Consider the following 18,539-nt stretch of genomic DNA (forward strand, 5'->3'; position numbering starts at 1 on the left):
CATAATGCATCTATTAGCTGTGAGATTATTTTAAGATACTAAAAGCATACCCCAAAATGAGCACTTGATGTTTATTGATGTCCATTGTTACATACTGTACTTCTGAAGTAATAGAAATATTTCCATTGCTTGTAGTCCTTATGAAAGACCAGTAAGCTTGAAATTCCACTGGTTCAATTCATTTAGTTATTTTTAAAATAGTAGACATACAAGTGAGCTGACAGGAGCATATGCTATGCATATCCTGAATATATGTAGTTTAGTTGTTCATTTTGATTAACCTCCAATTATTTAAAACAAATTATTTATTTAAAAGGTTATGCTTACCTGCCACTTAAGAGATGGAATGAACGGTGGGATTTTGTTTTGTTTTTTTGGTATATTTTTCATGGTTGGGATTTTTTTGTATTTTCCTGCAGTTTTTTTTAAAGCATGCAATATATTCCATTATAGAGCCATCCTTAAAGAACTGTTTCATTATACTTTAGAATATCAGGAGCTATTATTATTACATACCAAGATATAAATTCTCTTTGGAATAGTTATGGTTGTTTTTAATTTAACATTAGAGAAAAAAAAACCACAGTAGAAAAAGAGAGGTAACAGTACTGTAACTTATCTATATGAAATTCCAAAGTAAAGAAGTAATAACCAAATTATGTTATCTTGAGCCAACTAGTGAACAATGCCACATCACAACTAAGAAAAATACTGAACAAAACATAACCAAAGCAATTTACACTTTTTCTATTAGCAGAGTCAAAATTCAAAAGAACTACGTTGGAAATTCTAATATACTGTAGTTTCTGAGAGTTTACAAAGAAATGTTATAAAGGTTTTCTTTAACACTCCCAAACTATCAATGATGCATCTTCACCTCTAGTTCAACTGCAGTTATATAGTTCATTTATACATCACTATGTTACCTAAAACTCATTATCATATCATTGCTATTATATTGTGCTAAGACAAATAAATTCAATGCCTATGGAATTTCAAATTTAGTATTGGCTTATTTCTTCTTAAGCCTGCCTTTTCTTATTTAGCTGCTAAATAATGTGCCGCAAAAGTGTAATTTATGTATCAATCTTTTCTGTTTATTCTTTAGGCTTTACAGAAAGGAATTTTTAAAAACCCAGAAACTGCAAAAAAGAAAGAAACCAAGAATGAAATGCTTGGGTATATCCTGCAGATGGCAAAAGTGCACTTTTAGTCTGAGCTATGCAGGAAAGCAAGAAGGTGAAGTGTGGTGCTTTTAAATGTGCTGAGGCTAACACTGCAAAGGAAGGAGAATGATGAAGGATTGCATCTGAAAATCAAGCCTTTTTGGTTTTATATTTTAGCATGATACGTGCAGCAAGCCTTCATAAGATGTAATATATATTTTTTTAAAGCTGCTTCCTTCAACTCCCCACGTTAAACTATAATCTGCTTCATATACATTTCAGGTTCCTATGTGAGGGCAATACAGCGTGCTCGGAAGCGGTTGCGACCCGGAATCTCAAATAATCGATGCTACCCCGTGACATTGCCTGACCGCAATAAAACTGGCAGCCGTTCTCCTGCTGCTTTTTCTGTTTCGAAAAAGCAAGCGAGTCAACCTCCAGGACACCGGCAACTCCTTTCACGCCTCCGGACGGCTTAGTACAACAACAGAGGTCGCAAGCACAACTACTATCTCCCCGGAGTCAGGGAGGCCCGAAATGTATGAAGTGCATAAGTGTATTCTGTGTACCCGGAGAGGGATGGAAAACGCCTGAACGCAAGAAGCACCTTCGGGTTTTCTCCTCGGCTGCACAAGAGACAAGCAAAAACTCGCGGCGGCGTTCAGGAGCGCGCGCCTTTTCCCTGGGCGGGGAGGGGGGGCAGCGAGGATAGAACGCGCGCGCGCCATTCACCTTTTACCTAACGTTCCACCCCAATCCACACACCCGACACGCTCGCGCCCTGGACCCGCCCCTCGCTTCATTTGGCTCCCTCCAAGGGACCAAGAGCTCAGGGCGGGGAACGGTCCGCGTTCGGGGAAGAGGGAAAAAAAAGCCAAAAGAAAAACCCGCCCCACTCTCGACCAACAAGACAGGCCCTCTCACCTGCTTCCCCGGCGGCTGCCATAGCGTGTCCACATCGTGCTTTACTTCCTTCCCAATTAAGAAAAAGCCGAGGCTACCGTGGTTACCGCCACCACGCCCCTTCTTACCCTTGACCCGCTGTTCTTTCTCCGCCTCCCTCCTCTGCGTCATAATGTCGGCCGTAAAGATTGTTCGGAAGAGTGATGCCTCTATCGGCCGCATCAAGGACTTCCAGGTTCCTTTCGAGACTTTTTTTTCTTTTTCTTCCTGCGTGTCCATTCGCGGGTCGAGGAAGAACTTAGGGGTGTAATTCTAACTCTTAACTGGGCTGTCCGGGAACCGCAAGTGGCTGCGCTTTTAGCCGACCTTGCCGAAGGTCAAAAACTCGGATCAGAGTTTGGAGGCCGGACGACCGGAAAATGTCAGCGCTAGACCGCCAAGTCGATAAAAAAAAAACTACAAGGAAAGTAGTATATTCCCATATTATTGCCAAGAAAAACGTTGCCATGATGTCCCCAATTGGGTTCAGCTAAAGGAATCTTACCTTTTTAAAGCCAGGACAAAGAATTGATATGCTTCCTCATCTCGATTAGAATAAAAATTTGTACATTTTTAATCTGGGTTTCATTCTATGTTGCAGGCTAAGGAGCATGGGCTGAGAAAGGGCACTGTTCATCAAAACAATTTAAGGAACATGTAGTAGGTCTGGATGAAGGTTATTTATAAATGAGCTCATGTCTTTTCTAGGATTTTCAAGCCGGGATTGTAAAAGTCCCAACAGTCACTAGTTTTCTTTGCTGACATCTAGTAATTTATTGGTCTTTTTCTGTCTAAATCTGGTAGTCCTAATTTACTCTTAACCTAGATTATTATCATTAACAAATATTCTTAGGCCTTTTAGATTAAAAATCTTCTGAAGATATCTTACTTTATTCGTCAAATGTGATTGGACACACAAGGAATTTGTCTTTGGTGCATATGCGCTCAGTGTACGTGAAAAATATATTCATCAAGAATCATAAGATACAACACTTTAATATTTAAAATTGTTCTGTGATGTACTCATTTTATTGTATTTATTTCTCAGTCCCACAAACACTATGCAATGTTGCATGTACACTTTGGAATATTTCATATAGCATCATTCCTTTGCTTAATTAAGAGTGGCTTAGCCTGTTTTAATTTCAAAACAATAACAAACAACCTTGTGCATCAAGTCTGGAATGAGGGCTATCATACCTGAGTTGCAAAAATCAAAATGACCTCTAGATGCACCAAAATGATACAGAACATATATTTTTATATATCTAAATAAACGGTTCTATAGAATTTTGCAGCCAATTCATTGGAGTCCTACTGGAAGAGCTATATTGATGTAATAAGATACACTAGTTCTAAGGAAACTTGTTTCTATGCAGGATTTTTCTTTAATGGCATTGACTATCTCTAATTATGGGTGATTGGTGAATTACATTGACTTTGTTTAATTAAGAGATAGCTTTTCTTCTTCCCTGTGTGGGTATTAAGGGATTGACAAAAACATACTCATTTAGTTACTTCTGTCTGCCTATTCCAGCAAATTTAAATGGCTTACAGTGTATGAAACTTATTAAGCCAAGTCAAAATCAGGACAAAACAATTTACCATTTTAAACAAAATATTGTTAAATAAAAACTAGTGCAACTTTAAGGAAATCCTCCCTTCTCCAAATACCTTCCCAAAGAAAAGGAGATGGGCAGCAGCATTAAGCCTGCAGCAACTTCCGAGTAACCTTCAAGAACAGCCCCATATAACGGGAATTGCAGTAGTCTACCTGAGAGATAGTGAAGACTTGAGCCTCATCTTTGGCACCTTTTACTCTAGGAAAGAATTCACATTTCTGGCCATTGTCCCAAAGGTGCTTTTTCAGGAGGCAACTGGATTTTCTTTTTTCTTTGAAGATGTTTCACTTCTTATCCAAGAAGCTTCTTCAGTTCTGACTGGATGGTGGGCAATGGAAGGATTTATATTCCTTGGTCATTTGCATCCTTTTAGAGGGTGAAGTACTTGGAGGTTTATATGTGTCCTCACTTGAGTAGTGCTAATGGTTCCTTTACAATTTTTCTGGAAATCCATTCATACTCTCACACCATTTGAAGAGCGTTCATCCCAAATTGCATAGCTAAAAGTCTGTAAACATTCTCAGTCATCCAGGTCACGGTTGTTCCAAAGGTTCATTTTCCTTGGAGAAAAAGCTGGAAGGCATGGCTATATTTTTATCTCTATGATTCCGACGGAGCCCGCCCTTTCTTCAACGTCTCTTCCGTAGCGCTAGAAATGTCTTGAATCGCTGCAGTGATTGCTGTCTATGCATGAAAAGCTGAGACTTGTGGTACCTACCTTCCACTGCGTGGGGGATTTTCCCAGCGTGGGGAGGGGGAGGGCTCGGAAGAGAAAGGAGGCGGAAGGAATCCGTTGCCGGAGAAGCGCCCTCTTTGCTGCGGCGAAGCAGGGTCCAAGGTCGCGAAGAAGGAATCTGCGCCGGTGTCCTCGCTTCTGTGACTCCAAGAGCGCTTCTGGTTCAGTATTTTTGAATCTTGGCAACATATAACATATGTGGACTTCCAACTCCTGGAACTCACCCTAGATATTCTGGGATATTCTGGGAGCTGAAGTCCAGACTTCTACAAGTTACCAAGGTTGAAAAACACTGGGCTAAAGCAACAGTTGTCGGTCAGCAGCAAAAATGATCCGCATTTCATGGTGCAATGGATTTCAAATAGAATAAAATGGCATTCAGATACTTGGTGTGTGATGAAAACGAAGGAATGGGTAAAAAAGGGGGAAAACATTCTTAAGCTTTTTTGTCCGTTTATATTTTGCAGTGATAAAGATGGTCAATAAATAATCCTTGCTTGGACTATTAATAACGGAGTGGACTACATGTGGAAGGGAAGACTGAAGTTAAAAATGCCGTTTTCTGTGATGTGCTTTTCTATTAAAAAAAAAATCAACTGGCAATGAATTCTGATCTTTTTATTTTTTATTTTTTTTGTAGAGTGTTCCTTCACTTGTTCCTTCCTTCATATTATAAGGACTCAATACTTTGTCATAGTTTATATGAAGATGAGATTGTAATCTTCATTTGTTTCATCTTCCTATATTTTTTCTTCCCCTTATACATATTTCTGATTCACCTCTTAATTCAAGCGTATCCAAGCAGTCATTTTTTGCTGAATTTGTTATCAGCATGTGATAAATTGCATCCGTTATGGTTGCTATTTATATAATGACCTTGTTATTTAGAATAATATGCAACCTAAGCATTTGTGTAGTTTTTTTTTTTTTTAATGGAAAATCTTCTAAGGTGCTAAATTGAAGGCTGTATTCCATATTTTATTCTTTGGTTACTATACGCATTGTTCTTTTTATTTAATACTTTATATAATCTTCAAATTGTTACATCACACCAGATCTTGAAGATGTATAATATCAATACACTATATAAAGGTATTCTCTCTTTTTCCATCAAATATATTCGATCTATTGAAACATCAGCAGGCATTTTTTCTTCTGCTGCCTTCTTTCTTTTAGGGGCAGTTATTTAATAATATTCCTGACTACTTCTTGCTCTTTTTATCGATAAAGCTTTCTTTTCTGAAAAAAAGTGTTCCCAGTAAAATGTGAAGATGACACTCTAATTAATTGTCTCTGTCTTCGGTTTCTGTACGCTTGGCAAAATTTGCAGGTTTCTGAGCCAGCTTTATCAGGATGATAGCACTTTGTTGCATAGTGGCACAATGTCAGATGAAGGGATTCTCTTAATAATGTAGACATTTTATATTCTTTTTCTTATTAAATATTATAATAACATATTTCTGACTGACGTGTTTCTGAAAATTGAATGATAGCAAGCTTCCTGCAAGCCAATGTATTCATAGATGTATAAAAGAAACATCAAAGAAATAGGTCTAGGGTGACTTTCAGGTTGACTTTTTGATGATTTGGACAAGGCTATATAGAGATTCAGGAAGAAGGGCAGGCCAGCACATCTTGTCACTAGCAGGAGAAGAAGATGGTGAAGGTCTGCTGAGGGAATGAGGGCAAGCTGAATCAGTGGAATGTAGGGTGGCCAAAAGGGCAACGATGGGAGAGGGGAGGAGACAGCATTATGGTTTTTAAAATTATTTTTCTAATGGATTATTCAAGCCAGTAAATACCTGCCATTGATTTGATGTGGAACTATTGATGAACCCTCTATGAAGGCAGTTTTCAAGAGAGTTGTGAATCCATTTAATTGCCTTGTAGTTTTGTTTGGCTTTGAATTTTATCTGTTGAGAAACACTATTTTTCTAGCCCTTTTCCTCAGAAAATGTCATGTTTTTACTCATAGAACCACATACTTTTACTAGAAAAAGTATGTTAAGTCCCAAAATGTTCAGTTCTCTAAAGGGGGTAATTTGAATTTGATGGTCCAGTTAGTGCAGATATAGTCAGATGTGAGTTTGAATGGGCCTTCCCTTTTAAAAATTATAAATTAATTTCTACCCTTCAAGTCTTGCTTTTCGTGAGCAGGCTTGTAAAATTAAAATATGCCCCAATCCAAAAAGATATATGTGAGTCTCAGGAAGAAAAAAGATAATTAAAGATCATGAGTCTAGAAAGCTATAAACCCACTGACATCAATCCATAGTCAGACAGATTCAAAGGGAGATAGTATAATGTTCCCCTTCCTTAGAATGGTTAAAAGGCAAATGGTATTTCAGTAGTGGTTTGCTCTCATGACAGTAGCATAAATATTGCAACTCATGTTTTGTGTAATGAAAAGATATACATCTGACTCCATGTTATTAGAGTTATGAGAATATTTTTGAAGATTTTGAACCTACATAATTTATTAGTAACAGTCAATAGTGCTTATGAAAGAGGTTCCTTAAACATCAGGTATTCAGCAGTTACAATTGCATATAGTAGTTTTGAAAATATGTGCATGTTATATATCAATTATTAATAGTTTGCAACAGCACAGTTATAAACAACAGGTTCAAGTTTATTTATTCATATTTGTACTGCCACCCATCTCACATAGTGACTGTTGCTATTTCAATAGCAATATGAAGAATTTTTAAGTATTCCTCCTATTCTTAAAGATCAATGGTAAGCTGTTTGAACTCTTTGGGATGAAGGAATGAATAGTGCCATATCCTCAAACCAAGCATGAAAAAGAAATTAACAAGCCAATCACATCTTTCCTTCTCAAATTTTGTATGGACCACAAATGGGAGCGAGTTGGACAATCATTTTCCAATTATTGTACTATAAATGTTCAATTTGATTCATTCAATATGTATGGACACTGTTGTATGAACTGATTTTTTTAGTACCACAATATAGGTAAGAATGTGTTTCTTTTTAAATCCTTTGAAAAAAGGACAGTAATTCAGATACACCATATTTCAAAATGTTTAACAGAAATCCTGATATGCCACCAAATTTACAAGAAGGGAAAAGCATATTCACAAGAATTGCAACTGCAGTTAAGCAAGCCAAGAAAGTAATGAAGGAAAGGATTTTGAGTTGCCAGTTAAGTCTTTATCTCATAAAACCCATTCAGTACTCATTGAATATACTGTGGTGGTATGATTTTTACTTGATGCAGTCCTTCAGCTTTTAGCATTAAAAATGGAGGATTAAAATACTCTTCTAAAATGGCCAAAAAGCTTACCTATGCTTCCAGAATCTATGGCAAAAATGTGTTCCCATCTTTGGTCCCATTTTTGGAACACATTTATCATACATATCTCTCCATTTGCCAGTTAATAATGAAGAAAAGGAAAAGCAATGGACCTTTTCATATTTATTTGGGGGGGGAGGGAGGATTTGCTGGAGATGGCCATTAGCATTGGGAGACCATTCCAGAGAATTGAGTGATCATCTGGCTGTTAAGAATGAGAATTTTTAAAACTTACAATGGCAGCAAGAAACCAACAGTTGGTATTCTACCACCTTGTTTAGGCAACAATTAAGAAGAACTGTCAGCTAGCAAAACTGCCTGGAGTTGGGCTATTGCTAGAATGGCGATCAGTCAGCTCACTATCAGAATTGGAATGACTGACATTGTTAAATAGGAAGATCTTGACAATGAGAGATTTAAATGGATAGCAGGAAGGTGCAAAAAGATAGGAAAATGAAGCATAAGGAGCAACTTGGGCCCCCTGGAGCATTTCAAAGTTCAAGAAATTGGTCAAGAGGGAGTTGCCCTTCCTTTGGGAGAGACAGATTAGTTTACACAGTGAGGGAGATAAAGAGACCACCAAGTTAGCTTAGCAGATCCTCGAGGGTTGGAAGAGTGGAAGGCGAAGAAAAGGGACAGCTGGGATAGAAGGACTGGCAGGGCATTTTGCAGTCTATTCAAACCCTTTTATATGCTTTTATCTGGAGTTCATAATGTTTGGAACTTGCATGAAAGTTTCTGAAGGCCAAATTTTATCAGATTATGAAAAATGGCATGTTACCTGTTCTTGCTTAAACATGGGTTTATGATACAGTTTTTAATAAGTTCCATAGGGAGGAAGCCAAAAATGTTATATGAAAAAATGGGTGGTACTTCTTGCAACATTTTTTAAGCTAAGAATTACAAGTTATCCTCTATGCACTACAATCTAACATAGATCTAATTTTAATTCTTGACAAATGCTCAAAACCAAGAATCTTATATATATTAAGTATAGCACCATCATCTACAGGAATTATTTTAGACAGAAAATAGAGACTGATCAGTTATTTGACACATATAACCAAGAATGAATGTATGTTTTATACCCACACATAGTGAAACAGAACGATTGCACTAAGTTTATATGTATCATATATTCTGAAATCACATATTAATCTCTGTATACCTTCCACCAAAATAGTCTAACTAAAAGATTCTTTAATTTTTTAGAATTTGAAAAAAATAGATATGGATCCAGAGAAGGAACAAGGCTCACATTAGAAAAAAGCCTGAACAGTTGAATCATTTTTCCCCTTAAAGTTAAATATGATGTCCTTAGACAAAATAAAATAAAACAATGCAAAGATGGGTGCTTCCACATTTCCGACTGAATAGGTTGGCTTCCTGCATTATAGACCACATCACTAATAATGGATGTGCAATACCCAAGAGATGCTGCAGGCTCAAAATTGAAACGATCCATCAAAATATCTCAAACTATCTATAAAAGTATCACGTAATCAAAGTAAAAGTTGTTGTTTCGGATTCTTTGGGTGGGGGAAGAGTTTTATTATAGAGCTGTGTAAATGAAAAGCCAATTCTGCACCCTTAAAAACAACAACAACATAGTCTGATCTTATGCTTCTACTCTGCCCCCAGTTGGCAATACTTTTCTTCCAAGTTATCGTTTCTTTAAAAAAAAAACATTTATTCCATGAAATTAGTTTTGTGTAAGTGTGTGTGTGTGTGTGAGAGAGAGAGAAAAAATTAAGTCACGTGAATAGATACTGTCCACTAACAGCAATTGCTAAGAGCTCTGGATTTTATTATTATTATTGCTTTACATAATTTCTGATGACAGCGCACCAGTACTAAATAAGATATAAAAGATGCCTCTTGTCTTTATTTCTTCCCTAAATTTAAATCATTTTGTCTCATCTAGCCAGTGAAAATAATGGATTTTTGAATGCCTCTGTTGGTACCTCTTAAACTATTTTATTCTTTTATTGAGGGGATGAATATCTTGATGTCAGTAAGTACTTCACAGAAGAGGTTTTTGATTTATTTTTTGTACTACTTCAGAGAAAATTATAGAAATATTTAATTTTAAATACTAGCTTAGTTGTGATAGATTCAGCAATTTCATTTTTCTCTTGTGTTGTTTCATTCCCTTTAAATTAGTAATGAATCACTGAACATGATCATTAGAAAGAAGCCAAATAGTAACATAGTCTAAAGATCTATTTGCAACACAGAATGTGTGTATTTTTGTGGGCTTCTATAAAATGTACTAGTGAATTATTTATTTATTATTTTAGAAAGAATCTTCTCCGTGGCCAGTTTAATTGCTAGGATTCTTAAATGAATAAATGTTCTCTTAATTTATTTCTATGAAGAAATAATGAATATGTAGTTACATAATTAAAGAAGGACAATGTATGAAAATGTGTTATAGAAAGCTAATGATTTTGGCTTTCTATAACATACAGCTTGCAGTGTATCCGCAGTCATTACTTTTACTATGTACAGTGCGTTCGAGAAAACTTTCTACATATCAGTCTTTTTTACTTTGTTTCCAGTTTTTAATGGAAATATTTAAGATTGCTTGTGCCCGCCATAAAATGAAAGAAAGAATTGCCTGTCCTGCTTTATTGTTCTTGCTGTTCTTATATGAAATGTAATATATATTTTGGGCTTTGTTTTCGTTTTCTGATTTTTTGTAATTTAGAGACATTTATCATCCGTACTGCCAAACTAAAGCACAGTCAGTGGAATTTCTAATCTGTTAATACTTATGATGAGATTGTACCTTTAGTGTAGATCAGGGATTGTACCTTTAGTGTAGATCAGGGGTGTCAAACTGGCAGCCTAGAGGCCGGATGCATCACACAGGCCACTCCCACCTCAGCTCCGTGAATGTGAAAAACATCGCAAAAGGGCCACGATGGCAATGTGATGCTGTGAGTTTAACACCTATGGTGTCGATCTTTGTCTGTTGCAGATAGCAGTTATGTCTGAAAAAATGACGTTGTGGTTGATTGTGACAACATTGGTTCATTGGAAACATCCACAAAGCAGGGCAGAGCAAAAGGACCTATTAGTTCTGCCCATGGTATATCCTTCCTGAGGAAGGCCCTTCTTTTTTCAGAGAGTAAACATATTTGGAATTTGCACATCCAAACTACTCCTTTAAATACCAAGCAATGGTCTGCATTTCTTTTGGACTTATAAGGCAACCTGAATAAAATATGGTGTAGACTTCATAAGAAAAAAATGCTTTCTAAACTTGTAAGTTGAATGCAAATTACTAAGTCTGTGTTTCATTTTCTATTCACTGGGCTGCTCTAGGGACAGCTGCTACAATCACTCATACTCATAGTTTAGACCAGGGTCTAAACCAGGTGTCAACCTTGGCAACTTTAAGATTGTGGATTTCAACTCCCAGATTTCCTCAGCCAGCTTTGCTGGCTGAGGAATTCTGGGAGTTGAAGTCCACAAGTCTTAAAGTTGCCAAGGTTGGACACCCCTGGTCTAAACTATGAGTATGTGTGGTTGTCAAACTCAATTTAATTGAGAGTTGCATCAGAGTTGTGTTTGACCTCAGTGGGCCAGGGGTGGGTGTTGCCAGGGTGGGCATGGCCAGCTTGAAATCACTTGTGTCGGCCCTGTTGCACAAGTGCTCTGCCAGCAAAAATGGGCTCCTGAGCTTTGTTTTCAGTTGGGACGGCCTTCTGCAGCCCTCTGCCAGCAAAACGGAGCCCCCTGAGCTCTGTTTTTGCTGGCAGAGGGCTGTAGGAGACCGTCTTGGCCAAAAACAGAGCTCGGGAGGGCCATGTGCGGCTCTCCCGAGCTCTATTTTCGCTGGTAGAGCCATTGTGGGCCAGACTTTCGCTGTTTCCAGGGCAGCTCTGCGGGCCTTGAGTTTGACACCTCTGGTTTAGACTACTCTTCTGAAACTTGTCCAGAAATAGTTAACTCTGCTTTGCAGATTTTATCCAGAATCATCAAGGGATAAAAATAGTTGTAAGTTCCTTTGAAAAATAAAGATAAATATTTAAAGATTTCTAAAGAACACACACATACACACACACACCTCAAACACATCAATATGTCTGAATTTGCCGTACTTCAATTTTAAAAAAGCTATTACTATAAAATATGCCAATATAACAGATTATAAGTGTCCATTGACATACCCAAATCCAGCAACCATTCTTTATATGTTTTAGCCTCCGGTCCTCCAATCATCTTTGTTGCTCTTCTCTGCATTCTTTCTAGAGTCTTTTTTACATCGTGGCAAATATATTCAGATCTGAACCAAAGGTTTACAACCTAGGAGAAAACATTCTAAGAAAATTGTTCCCCTCCCCTGCCATGTTTTCTGAGCTAAGCAATTAGCAAAACCCTATTCTCAAATAGTTCAAGAAAATTATCTGGAACCTTTCAAGCCATCACATAAATAATAACTGAAGAAAACTAATACTTCCTTTTAATCTCACTGTTCCTTTCCTAGCCTGATAAAGAATACAAGATAAATTTAGGTATCTTAATTTCAAAGATAAAGAGCCAGTAAGGTAAACAATTGTTTGCAAATTCATTCTGTGTCCCAAATCCATTTCTTTAAGCAAGAGTTAAGAGTTTAAGCATTTCATAATTTTTTTTAAAAAAAGTGCATTCCACTGAAATGAAACATTGAAATATGATTTTACCATTCAGAGCTATATTTCAAGAAATGACACATTTTTCATTTTAGATGCAGTTTCCCTTGTCTTTTGGTCTCAAGCATGTCAAAAATCTGGAAAATGCCTAACTTAATTCTGCTGGATTATTACCCTCCTCCCTCCAAAAAAGAGAAATAATTCCCTATCCCTCCTCACCCCCATATGGGCCACCTTGAACAGCGGCACTTGGCGGCAGCACCAAGGCTGGTTCTGAAATAGAGGCCCAGGCTTTCACTTCAGCCCTCGTACCACTGCTGCCATTCAAAAACCACACTCCATTCCTGCACAGCCTCTAGAAATGGCATGAAAGGTCCAACCATGCTCTTGTGCAATCGCTGCTGCAGTCTAGCAGTCTCCAGGATCTGCTACATGCTGCTTACCTGTAGAAGTGTTTTCTTTCTGTTGACAGACTCATGTGGGGGTCTAGGACAACTCACCACAGCCAACCCACCACAGGACAACTCACCAGGGGACAATTCAACACTGTATTAATCATTTCATTCAGGTGCTTTTATTATTCGTAAGCACATTTTCATTGAAATTATTGTAACTTATATTTCTGAATTAACTTTATTTTATTATTATTGGCCACAGTTCCATCAAAATTAACTTTTGTATTTGTTGAATTGTCCTGTGGTGAGTTGTCCTGAAGCGAGTTGCCCATGGCGAGTTGTTCCATTCCAGCCTGCAGCCTGGGTGAGGTTCTTTTGCGTCACACAAGGCCTTTGTTCTTGAAGCAGCTTTGGAGAACCGCAAAAAGGGAATGGTCTTCTGAGGCCTTCAAAAACTGCAAAAGTGTATCGCATTCTCAGGTTCCAGAGGCAACATGAGAGCACAGCCTTTTCATGAAGTTTCTGGAGGCTGTGCAAGAGCACACCCCATCCTTGTACAGCATCTGTAACCCCGCAAAATCATGCGAGAATGGGCCCTGCTTTTAAAAATAGTTGTCGGATGTTGGTGAATGCTGCCATGTCACAAAATGTCATAGTTTTATCATCACTGCCTTAGAGCCTCTATGTAAATAACTTAGAGAAAAGAAATTGAACACAAACAGTCTTGTATTATCTAAAGTTGCACTGGCTCTACTTCTTTATTGTGTAATTTCAGACTATAGGTGAGGGCAGTCTATAGAAAAAATAAATCCATGGAAAACTGAGAAGAGTCATGGTTAAGAGTTTGCCCTGATTGCTAGCTGTTCTGTTTCCAGGGAATATTTGCATTAATAAATAGTCAATTACCTGCAGATTCCCACGGGCATATTTTCTCACTTAGAAGTAATTTTCCATGGCTCAAGTCTTGGTATGATTGCTTTTTTGATTCGACACCACTGTCCTGCTGTGAGATTTCTGGCCATTAATATCTGAGTTTGGAGACTTAGATACACTAATTCCTCAAGTTTCAAAAGAAAGTCAGTTTCTACAGCAATTCAAATATTACACCCATCTATTTATCTATCTATCCATCTTAGACTAGAATAAATACTAATTCAATTGGGTAGCATAAACTCTCTATAGTACACAACTGTTGTACCTAATGCAACATTCATCTTAGCACAAATTTATAATATATAATAATTTGTGTTTGGATTATTATCCAATCAATTGGGATGATCATTTGTCCTAAAACTTACTGCATTTTTGTTTTTAGCCATGCTGGATGGGGTTGCTGGGAGCTAATATACAAAAAAGTCCCACAGTAAATTTGTATTTTATCAGCGTTTATGATAAATTATTTTGGAGAAAAAAGAGAATGTAATAAACTTGGGTCTGTTCTACAGTATATGAGCAAGCATATAAAGCTTATTTATATTGTTTAAATAATTGTTGAACATTAAACCTATAACTGATAAGCAATCAAGCTCCTGATGCATCATTACACAAATTAGAAAAAACAAGGTAGTTTGATTGACTTTGGTGGAATTAGTATGACAGTAAAGCTTCATTCTGTATTCAGTGCAAAATATATGTTATTCTTTGTCTTCTTTACCACTAGGTGTCAATCACTCACTGAGTCTCCGGGCTTCTGGGCCTTTTAGCTGAGATCAAGCATAGTGGGTGCAGCATTTAGTATCACAATAGTCTTAGCCAATACTACAGCAAGAAGATAAATCTAAGATTGGTTAAAAGGTACCATTGACTATGAGATGTATACTGTACCTATTCCCTGCAGGAGAACTAATTCAGCTGATCATTGGGATGACTAATGACAGCATAACTAATTCTCACTCACTAGATTAATTTACTGTGAGTTTCATAGAAAATAGCAGCTAGGTGACCTAGACAAGTTTTTCCAACTTCCTAGTCACATATTTTGCCAAAATTTAGGCTGTTATATTTGTACTTTGAGCAGCATTTCCATTTACCTAAAAATTTCTTCTGGGAGACCTATCTGTTAAGAGAACAGTTGCTGCATAGAACTTGATTAATTGCAAATCATAGGAAGGGCTTTCCTCTAGTCCACATTCTTAAACTCCTACTCGGTTTAAGTTTTCCAGACAAGTAGGCATATTTTTCAAACAAAGCACTAGGTCACCCTTCATATTTATTTATATTTTATGTTATTGCTTCATTGCATTTTTGCTTTTTAGATCCATGCTTGGGAGCAGGAAGCTATAAGAAGCATGGTAAATTGTGTGTTTTGAGCATGGCAACAAGACCTGAAATAATTTATTACCTTTATACTGTTGCTGTTTTATTTCTTATCCAACCTTTTAAATTTGCTATTATTTTTGGCTACAAAAACTGCCCATTGGTAATCTACTTGGTTATGGATCAGTTTTTGAAGGATAACATCTACATGGACTGCATAATCTTCCAATGGCCATTGTAACTCCTCAGATAGGGAGAGGTTGGAACTATTGATCTAATTAAAAACTGTATTAGCTCCTCGAGCATAATGTAGAATATACTGTATTTTATTGAATTCCTGTTTCAATATTAAGTTACTTTTAATTGCAACAGAAATCAATGTTCTCTCACTTCTCGTCCAAATGCTGCTGCTATAATCAGGCAAAACTGCAGTTATAGTAAGAAAGAGAAAACTTGGTTTAATCTTGATGTTGCATTGTAAATAGCATCAAACTTTTCCAAGCAACCCTGGTTTCAGATGTAAAGCTAACACTTTAATTTGTCTTGCATCTTTTATAAATAGCATGTTTGTCATCCGGATTTGGGGTTGCAGGAATTAGTACATCAGAAGTGATAGCTAGACATTATGGATTGAAGGAATACTCATAAATCAAGCTATGAGAGGTAGGATAAGGATGGGGGGAACTATATAGACACTATACCATGCTACTCCATTGATCTATAAATTCTGATTAACTACTTTAGTGCTCTGCTTAATTGGAAAACACGACTTAATCAAGATGCCTCCCAGGGAACCAATTTCCACCTAATGATATTTGATGGCAAGGACAGCTGTTTAATTGGGATGGTAATTCCACATAATTAGAACACCTTCAGGTAACTGCATGATGCTTAGGTTGGCAGGCGTGTCTGTGGAGCCTTGGGCCTTATCTACTGTTGTGAATAGAGGGTGGGATCCTAGATAATTTCAAATGCTATAGTATCTATCAGCCCATCAGTAGAATCTGATCAGGTTTCATAGCCCCAATATTAGAGATAATGAAAAGTGTTACACTTCAGCAACAAATGTAAACAATTCATTACTTGGTTTACTGCAGCTACAACTCCCTTTCTATAGCCATCTCCACTGCTGACAAGACTCTTCCTCTTGTTCTGGCCTGATAACTCTACTTTTCCTATTTGTCACTAAAATTCCTGCTAAAGGTGCTTTGAGGTATGCTTGTAAAAGCAAACCTGTTTGTGCATAATTGGACATTTACTTTCTTTTTTGGGGTGTGTATGTGTGAAGAGTTAATATATTATTGCAATATCTTGCACAGCATTACTCATATGGGGACAATATTTATTTTGATTTTGCTAAAAGTACACAGAATGGCCAAATAAACTAAACATTTGTGAAAGTTATATAGACTTTAAGGATCAGAAAAAAAGGGAGAATGGCTGAGAAAATTCTAATATTCTGCATATTTTCTGCTCCACTCGAAAGAGCTTATTTACTTTCTCCTTCCAATTATTCTCTTTGCATAATGTTGGTTTTACAAAGATATAGAAAAACAATCAACAAATCTCTTTTGTTACAATTTTGTTATGTAAATAAATTTTGCTTCCACCTTTGTTTGAATTGCTTCAAGAAACTTATTTTCAAACATCAAGAACAATAGATCTAGACATATGCACACAATTGTCATCTCTTTCTATGAAAAATAATCTTTCAAACAATATTTTTTAAGCTTTATATTGCTGCTCTTAAAATTAAATTGATAGTAATACAACCCTTAAAGATAGAAAGGTTTCTATTTTTGATCTCTACTTTCTTTGGGAACGATATGGATAATTTTGCATGGGATCCCTTGTTAAAACAGATGTGGCCAGAATTTCTTGAAAAAGAAGAGAATATTTCAATATTTAATTTTATTTCTTAAGTTGTGAAATACAAAAGAGTCTATCAGTATCTCTCAGAGAAACCTGCTGTGGAATATGCAATGGAGCTTGTCCTACAAGATGGATATAAGACAGTGGCCCCCAACCTTTTGGGCATCAGAGACCAGTTCCATGGAGAATGGTTTTTCCATAGACTCAAGGGCTGGTGGTTTTGCCTGCTGCCTGCTCCCTGCTCCCGTAAATGTGTCTTTGCTTGTTTGCATGGACCAGTTTCTGACATGCCACCGGTCCGTGACTGGTGCAGGTCCATGGACCAGGGGTTAGGGACTCCTGATGTAGAACTATCACTAGAGATTAGATGAAAGCATCAACATAGAAAGAGGCCTTGGGGTTACTAAGCCAAAGAAACTAAAAAAACAGTGAAACTATGAAACAGTCATGATCAAAGCAGAAAGCCCATATTAAGTGTGCTGTCAGTCTTCCAAGTATTGGAAGCCCCCTCAGCCAGAACAGCTTTGGGGTTGACACCTGCATTTGAAGGTATTCAAAGATTTCCATCAGTGTTGTGACAACATGATTATAAAGTAGTGTTGTGTTTGCCAAGTCACATAAATGCTTGCATGGAAAAATATTTCAGTAGTAGTAATACTCACCTAAAAAAGAAGGAAAAGCATAGCAAATATTAAAAAATATAAAAAAAGTAGGTACATTTATCTTCAAAAAAAGAAAAGAAAAACATTCCTGAGGTTACAATTGTGTTGAAAAAGAACAAATTAAATCAAGGGAACGGTTTGGAATGGGTGTACTTCCAATCTACTTCACTGTTTTAGTGCTCAAACTGTTCTGTAGAAACATACAGCCTATGTATGATACATAATATGGGTATAATAATCATGTATTCTCATGTTGTCCTGCTAATGAAGAAACCTGGGACTGTTTGAAAAAAATATTTGCTCAGATAATGAAACTTGCTTCCGAGTAGACCTGCCTAAACTTTAATGACCAAATCAGAAAGCCCTACTTTAAATAGTACATTTGCCACGAATTCCATTTTTAATATTTAATCCATATGCAATATGAACTATTGCTGTCTGAACTATTGGAATATATATCAATTAAATATTTTGAGCATTCTAAAGTGCTTTAAAATGTCAAATTTTAAAACAAGCTGACACGAAAATCATATGTAGGCTCTATGGTATAACTGAAGAAAGATATAGGAACAAAAACAGTTCTTATGCAAGTTGACACATATTTCCTGTTCCAGCAATGTTTTATTTTAGTTTCTGCCCTGGAGGATGGATATACAGGCCAGATTTTTTTTTTAAAAAAAAAAAAAAGCCTCCCTACAACATAGGTAATGGAATTTTAACTTTTTGGGTTTTTTTTCTCTTAAAAAAAAAAAACACTTCTTAACAAAATATCTTCTTTCGTACAAAATAACATTTGAGTCATCTTTTCAGCTGCTATGTTTTTTTAAAAACTATTTAGTATCTTCTTTGGGGATTGGTGGTTTTTTAACTGGGCTATCTCCAAAGGCATTTCCCCTTCACCCCAAATGCAAAAATTCCACTTTGACAGCTGA

General features: G+C 36.8%; 2 protein-coding genes and 1 long non-coding RNA gene across 20 annotated transcripts in view; 2 read left to right on the top strand and 1 right to left on the bottom strand.

Annotated features, from left to right (window-relative positions):
* The window catches only part of PPIP5K2 (diphosphoinositol pentakisphosphate kinase 2), a 70,589-nt gene extending 68,268 nt beyond the window's left edge, over positions 1–2,321 (bottom strand). For 16 of the 18 annotated variants that reach the window (XM_087958100.1, XM_087958096.1, XM_087958101.1 and 13 more), the window contains exon 1: positions 2,091–2,180. The gene's annotated coding sequence lies outside the window, so the exon portion shown is untranslated. The other 2 variants (XM_087958099.1, XM_087958098.1) reach the window with 2 other exon arrangements.
* Positions 2,206–6,127, top strand: LOC148132522 (uncharacterized). The gene is made up of 3 exons (XR_015748123.1): positions 2,206–2,304; positions 2,710–2,784; positions 4,934–6,127. It is a non-coding gene; the product is annotated as an uncharacterized LOC148132522 (long non-coding RNA).
* A 355-nt stretch (positions 6,128–6,482) lies between these two features.
* GIN1 (gypsy retrotransposon integrase 1) lies at positions 6,483–14,161 on the top strand. The gene is given in 11 exon segments (XM_087954229.1): positions 6,483–6,503; positions 7,199–7,324; positions 7,326–7,406; positions 7,480–7,661; positions 7,708–7,816; positions 9,011–9,073; positions 9,075–9,134; positions 9,137–9,208; positions 9,210–9,273; positions 10,766–10,876; positions 14,133–14,161. Coding segments are annotated over 11 exon segments (918 nt in total).
* The last annotated feature ends 4,378 nt before the right edge of the window (positions 14,162–18,539 follow it).

The sequence above is a fragment of the Notechis scutatus genome, chromosome 2 (genome assembly GCF_049901735.1).
Source record: "Notechis scutatus isolate UNSWTSFEM ecotype Mainland chromosome 2, rNotScu1.2, whole genome shotgun sequence".
In the NCBI taxonomy this organism is placed as follows: Eukaryota; Metazoa; Chordata; class Lepidosauria; order Squamata; family Elapidae; genus Notechis; species Notechis scutatus.